Genomic DNA, 7,500 nt, shown 5'->3' with positions numbered 1-7,500 from the left:
CGGCGAGAAGGTCGCTACCGTGGAATAGCAGCACGACAGAGAGAATCTTAGACCCCGACGCGGAGCGGAGGGGTCTTGTTCTCTCTGAAGTGCTGCTATTCCACAAAGCGACCGACTCGCCGAAAGTTAACCCGCTTATTATATGGATATACTTAAATGATTCAAACATGGCGGGGACATTTCTTTAGGCCTATTTAATGTTAAGATTGTTGCTGCGCAAAACAAAACAGTGCCGTTGTGGAACACCGCTAGGCAACAGCTAGGTAGCCAGGACAACAGGTGTTGTCTATCACAGCAGCTGATTAGAGTCTTGTTGAAAAGTCGCTTTAGCAGTGAAAAGTCTTGTTGCCATTGACAGCGGTCTGTTATAGACCAACCCGTCCGTTATCGAAAAATAACAGACGTGCGAACGTTGGGGAGCCCCGTTGAAATGAATGGAGCATTCGACCGATGACGTCACACCATATAATAATTTTCGATAACGGACGGGTTGGTCTATAACAGACCGCTGTCAATGGCAACAAGACTTTTCACTGCTAAAGCGACTTTTCAACAAGACTCTAATCAGCTGCTGTGATAGACTACACCTGTTGTCCTGGCTACCTAGCTGTTGCCTAGCGGTGTTCCACAACGGCACTGTTTTGTTTTGCGCAGCAACAATCTTAACATTAAATAGGCCTAAAGAAATTTCCCCGCCATGTGTGAATCATTTAAGTATATCCATATAATAAGCGGGTTAACTTTCGGCGAGTCGGTCGCTTTGTGGAATAGCAGCACTTCAGAGAGAACAAGACCCCTCCGCTCCGCGTCGGGGTCTAAAGATTCTCTCTGTCGTGCTGCTATTCCACGGTAGCGACCTTCTCACCGAACGTTAACCCTTACTTAACATACATGATAATCATGATAATTCAAAGACATACAATACAATTATATACATACAAAATTGGCCATCATTCCAAAAAAATAACACAGTATTGCTTAAAAAACTCTTAAAGTGCATCTTTTCTGGTGAAACATGATAAACACTGATAAAATGCTCAATTTCTGTATTTCCTTGCCCTGTATCTCTTCGATTGAATAATTCCAATCACACATGCAGTAGCAATGGCTTCACAACAGATAAAATAAACCACGGCAACTTGGCATATTGGAGATGTTGCTAAGAAGAACTGCTGAGGAAATCACTCAGGGGCACCGTTGAGCAATTTCTCTTTTTTTTCTATTTAAGCTACTTATATCAGAAGCTCCTGCTTCATAAAAAGTGCAAGAGCTGCTACTTAGGGCATTAGAGTCTTGACTTCACACCTCGTGCTTTGCTTCTGTCCCTGTCCCTCCCTTCAACTCCTCCTGCTCTTAAAGCCACACAGGTCCATTAGACAGATAACACTTGCACACACATGCACGCACATGCATGCACACACAGAGAATAACATGCTGCCATACAGACAATGACCCTCATACACACACACACACACTTTCTATCTCTCTCTCTCTCTCTCTCTCTCTCTCTCTCTCTCTCTCTCTCTCTCTCTCTCTCTCTCTCTCTCTCTCTCAGACACACACACACACACACACACACACACACACACACACACACACACACACACACACACACACACACACACACACACACACACACACACACACACACTGAATCTCTCTCTCTCACACACACACACACACACACACACACACACACACACACACACACACACACACACACACACACACACACACACATACAGTGACACAGTGATACGAACAGACAGTCAATGACAAAACACACACACTCACACCCCAGATACGCAGTTACAAAGAAGCCATTACTGTCAAAATCATAATGGCATTCGCATACATTTGTCTAACCCTGTCGACCACACTGTGCCCTAAAAGCCACATACTGACCCTCACGTGTGCACACACACACGCACGCACGCACGCACACACACACGCACGCACGCACGCACGCACACAGACTCACATGCGCGCGTACGTGCAGACTCATTCTCTCTCTCTCTCTCTCTCTCTCTCTCTCTCTCTCTCTCTCTCTCTCTCTCTCTCTCTCTCTCTCTCTCTCTCTCTCTCTCTCTCTCTCTCCCCCCACACACACACACACACACACATACAAGGCCTCAAGCTGACACACAGAGGAGCAGAGTACCACTGTCATCACCTTGTAGCGAACGCCTTTCCTCTCGGTTCAACACCGTGCCAAACATGGCCTTGAGCTGCCAAAGACCAGGTGCAATGGATGGCCCCATGCATATGCAAAACCTCTTAGCGAAAACCATATGCAAGACCTATGCGAGACCTATTTTTTCTATTTTCTGCTCTTTTATCTTGTTTTCATTTACCTTACCTTGTGCTTTTATTATCTTTCATCGCACGCCTTGCGTTGCTATTGTTTTTATGCTTTTATGCTTTTGTTTTCTCTCTTGTTTTCTGACTTTTTGTATCTTTTTATAACTGTACAGCACATTGAATTACTCTCTATGAAATGTGCTTTAGAAAAAAATGCCGTGCCTTGCCTTTGTGTTTGTTTTGTGCTAACAAAGGTCTTGTGCGTGCACGATGCAGAATGACATTCTCCCAATGACACTCTCTCTCCGCTGTGCTTTGTTTCGGAAGCACATGTGTGTGTTTGATGTCTATTTTGTCTGATTTTGACCCAAATATCTGCTCCAGTGTCTGCCTTTTCAAGGCCCACCTTTGGTGCCCTCAAGGCCACCTACCATCTGCCATGAAAGAAAGCAGAAAGTTATGATGGGAATTACATAAGGATGCTTTTAGTGCAACTCCGGACACCAAAGTGAAAGATTTTCTAGTTCAATGTCCTGAGCCCGAAGGTGCTTGCTGAAACTTTGCAAATGCTCTGCTTCTTCAAATGTGCACACACACACACAGAGACACACACACACACACACACACACACACACACACACACACACACACACACACACACACACACACACACACACACACACGCACACACACACAAACACGCACACAGGCACGCACGCATAGACACACGCACGCACACACACACACACACACACACACACACACACACACACACACACACACAGAAACACACACACACACAGGCACGCACACACGTGCGCATAGACACACACACACGCACGTGCACACACACAAACACACATACACACGCACACACACACACACACACACACACACACACACACACACACACACACACACACACACACACACACACACACACACACTTTCTCCTTTCCCTGCTTCAAATGGATACTTTGTCCGAAGGGCAATGGAGTGTCAGGCTGCATGATAGCTTTGGACATTCAGAACAGACTCCCATCCCAAACATAAAACAGTTTTATAATGGAGAATGCAGCCTCTCGCTAAAAATAAACCCAACGCCTCCCAAGAACTTTCAGAAAGGATTAGATATGTTTTTTTTTTTCTTGTCCTTGATTGATGAATACCATTCAAGTTCACCATGTCAGGCCTCCATGGACAGAAACAGACTTTCTGCAATCATCAGAGCAAAACTCCCTGCCTGCTTCCTTTTGCTAAATAATTGCCTGGTTGATTCTGGGATTGCAAAGTGTACAATACAAAAAGGGGGAATTGTTCATGTTACATGTAATAGCACAGCACAATTACACCATGCAAATGACTTAACATCGAGGGGGGAGGCTAATTGGCCTGATTATCATCGACTTTCAAATCTCTTTGAGACTTGGTCTGACCAAGAGCACAACAATTAATGTTTCCCAAATGGCATGGTTGACCCGCCTCCCTAGGTTTGCTACTGGTTGACTGGTGTCCGACAAAGTGGGTGGAGTTCCCGATTTTTCGGGAGATCAGAAACAATATTTACATTGCTCTTGGCCTGACTAGAAGCAACACTGAAGGTGTTGCGTCACTAGGAGGGCGTGGCCTGGCTAGATGTTAATAGGATTTCAGTGAGTCCTTTTACCCATTCTGTCTACTAATCAACTGCTACTCACTGGTGTGAATGTCTGCTTTCTACCGTTTTCAGTTGTTCATTTTCAACATTTTTTCATGCTCAGACTTTGTAAATGTTTATGAAAAAAAACACTTTCAAGCTTATGGACACAGAGTACAAGGTGACGCTCGTACTCCTCCATTGGTTGCTCTGTTTGAAAAGTTAGACATCAAAGACATTACGTAGATGCAGACTGGCATCATGTAAAGGCGCATTTATTTCACACCAGTGCATTCTGCATTGTGGTGCAATGCCTTTGTAAAGTCGTGGTCCTCAACGCCACGGGAAAGTATTTTTGTCACGTGAGCAGGTTCGCACAGTTTTCCTGCCAATTTCTGTTGCTTAAAGATGGCCTCTCAACGTCATTTGATTAATATTGCTGTGTTCCCCATTGTTATTGAATGTGTTACGCGTTGGTCCTGTGTTAAAAAACGTTCTGGTTGCTTTGTTTCAAGCCGTTTTTGCAAGCTAGAGAGGTGGCTTGTGGAGAAACGAGAGGGTGTTCCGTGTTTCTCGTGGAAATGCGTCTCTGATTGGCTCACTCCTCCTGCTCTCATGGAAACGCGTCTCTGATTGGCTCAGTCCTCCTGTTCTTGGAGAGAATGTAATGGGAAGCAGAGTCGCCACTTCTCCGGGTGGTACTGCACTATAGGGGCGCCAACGGAGGCGTGCATGCTCCATTCAGGGCTGTGCTCTTTCGACAGCGACCCCTAGGCGAGCTGCAGGCACGGAGCAACCAGAGTGGGCTTGCTGTATGGATGAGGCTTTGTGCTGTGTGTGTACCTGAGAGTAGCAACCAGCTGATAGCTAAGCTAAGCTAGATTTCGGGCCACCAGACGTTGCTTGTATTGAAAACAAGCAGAAAAAAATTACTCGACATGTTTTTAGAAAAATGGGTCGACATAAACCTTTGTGAGCAACGCCTTCTTTCGACGTGACGAAACACAGAAAGGCTTTCGTGATTCGCTCGTTTCTCTGCATTATTTATGTCAATTGGGAAACACCGGGAAACACAGCCAGGCAAGGTGACGCACTGCTATGAGAGCCTTGCAAGTGAGTTTAACTTGGGGTGACCGTCCGATCTTCAAAAGGAGTAAAACTGTGTTTTATCGGAAGTTGGCCTTTAACGCAAAAATGCCCTTCTGTACCATGCTCAATCCTAACCTGTTTGCAAAGCAATGTGTCTGCTGCTTTACTTTTGCCAAGAACGGTGAAACAAGCAAGGGAAATGGCAAAAATGTTGCAAAACTGAGCCCAGACCGAATCCATCACTAAAGCCAACCTGTCACATGGCGTTGTGGAGCACAGTGTCAACATGCAAAGGTATAGTGCACAAACACTATGGTGAAAAATTTGAATGTTTTCGAAATCACTGTACTTGTATGATGCCATGTTATTAGATGTGTAATTAACAAGTCTGACAGGCAGACAAAGATGCATCCAAAACACAAATATGAAGAGACTAACGCAAAAAATGGCGGCGGGTATCATCTTTTGGCCGATTTTAAAGAATGCGTTTCAGACGGATGGACAGACGGACGGAGAGACAGACAGACGGATGGACGGACATACCCTCTTAAAGAGATGGTAGGACGCATCTAAAAATAAATAAATAAATGAACAAAAAACGGGCGTACTGTACCTGTTGAGTGGATCCACTACGATAGCTCTGGGATGGCTCATGTCCCCCTCCAGAAGAGTCTTCCTGGTCTGGGCGGCCTTCTCAAGCCGAGCCACACTGATGGTCTTCCTATAGCCGTCATTGGTCCAGTACAGGTTGTTCCCGATCCAGTCCACCGAAATGCCTTCCACATTGTCCAGGTCTGAGCAAAGAGAGGAGGTGACCACAGAGAGCACTGATGATGGCAGACACCTGAAACGTCTGCTCTACTCTGCTCTGAGAAAGAAAAAAAAACTCTTTGTGTTCTTAGTGTCTTATTCAGTGTGCGAACCTGCTTCCACCTTGAACAGGTCTGAGCAAAGAGAAGGTAAAATAGCACAAGTGTTCCAGTAAATGTTATTGCCAATGATTCAAGAAGGCATGAATTCAAGGATATAATGCCAAATAGAGAGATCTAAGAGTAACTTGCAGTGAATTGGCTGTTGATCTGCTTGTTGCATCAAGTTTCAAACAATTTTAAATAGTCCTTGTGGCTTTCTTTGACTAACTGTCTTAATAAAAGATGAGGAAGTCTATTAGTCTAATAGTCTATTTACAAATTGACAAGACATTTACTTAAAAGCTTAAAAGCAACTAAATGTGCAAGTGCTGCTCAGATAGCATAATGTTACGTTTTATCATATATATATATTTTTTAAATGGCCCTTACACTGCCTGTTCGTATTGCACATACATGTAGTAGGTGAAGGATCTTAGTCAAGTTACGGTAAAAGAAAAGGTAGTCATGCAAGAAAAAAACACACTCATACACAAAAACAAAACCGTTCTTACAGTATCCACAGCATTTCATCACCATGGTGTCAGCGTGATCGATCACTGTCCCCCCAAGTCCTTGCTAACATAATTTGGGCCCATGACGCTTCACAAAGCATCCCCTTCCCTGGCAGATTCATCATGGAGAATAGGCAGATACCAGGGCTGGATTGGTCATCTGGCATAGCGGGCATTTCCCGGTACATTTCTGAAAATAGGGGTCCACGAGGGTGCAGGGCTCACCGGTGAGTCAGTTCTGTGTCACTAATTATGAGGGGGCCCTTTAAGCCAAAAGTGCCCGGGTCCTATTTCTCCCCCAGTCCAGCCCTGGCTGATATACTGTAGGCATAAAACAAGACTCTCCTGCCATGCAAACAATGTTGCTTACAAACAGATTTTGGGCATCAAAGGTTGACCCAATTTGGGCACATCATTCCATTATAAATCAAAACCCATGACAAACTAGCCAGAGATTCATTACTACGGGGAGACAGGACGAAGGCATGCCACCACCAGCAGTATTTCAAGATTTACAGTTCCTGCTTCGCCGGGGATATTAATGAGCCTTATCGCTCGTTCGCTCTCACATTCTACTGATACGGTCCAAAATGGAGGATAGGCAAACCCAGAGAAGAAAGAAAAGTAAGTAAGTAAGCTAGTAAGTATGTAAGCAAGTAAGTAAGTAAAACAATTTTTGCAGCCATTTTCAAAAACAAGCAAATGACAAAGTGCTTTACAATTTGATAGGGAGCAGAGAAAAGAAATTAAAAGAAACAATCAAGCACAAAATAACAGAACCTAGCCCTGATGAAGACCTGGTGAGGTCGAAACATGTCAGCTTTTTAATGTAACCCCAGCCCAGTACCATTAAAGGCTTTTTAATGTAACTTCCCGTTTGGACACCTTATTTTGGAGTGCCTGGATGAACTCTTCTCTCTACATGAACTGATCCCCGATATCCAAGAGCACCCAACAAACTTAAATGAACAGACTGAAGACTGCTTGAGCTTCCAGCCACCTGTGTGCCTTTCACAAAATAACAGAATTATAGACCAAAGAGGTAATAAGC

General features: G+C 44.5%; 1 protein-coding gene across 1 annotated transcript in view; it reads right to left on the bottom strand.

Annotated features, from left to right (window-relative positions):
* The window catches only part of LOC134459383 (low-density lipoprotein receptor-related protein 1B-like), a 628,069-nt gene that overhangs the window by 469,005 nt on the left and 151,564 nt on the right, over positions 1-7,500 (bottom strand). Inside the window, exon 12 of the mRNA XM_063211727.1 lies at positions 5,640-5,820. Coding sequence (XP_063067797.1) covers positions 5,640-5,820 — 181 coding nt within the window. The remainder of the gene's footprint in view (positions 1-5,639; positions 5,821-7,500) is intronic.

This window comes from Engraulis encrasicolus, chromosome 12 (genome assembly GCF_034702125.1).
Source record: "Engraulis encrasicolus isolate BLACKSEA-1 chromosome 12, IST_EnEncr_1.0, whole genome shotgun sequence".
Taxonomy (NCBI): Eukaryota; Metazoa; Chordata; class Actinopteri; order Clupeiformes; family Engraulidae; genus Engraulis; species Engraulis encrasicolus.
Note: the sequence above shows the minus strand (reverse complement) of the source record. Positions and strands in the feature narration are given on the sequence as shown.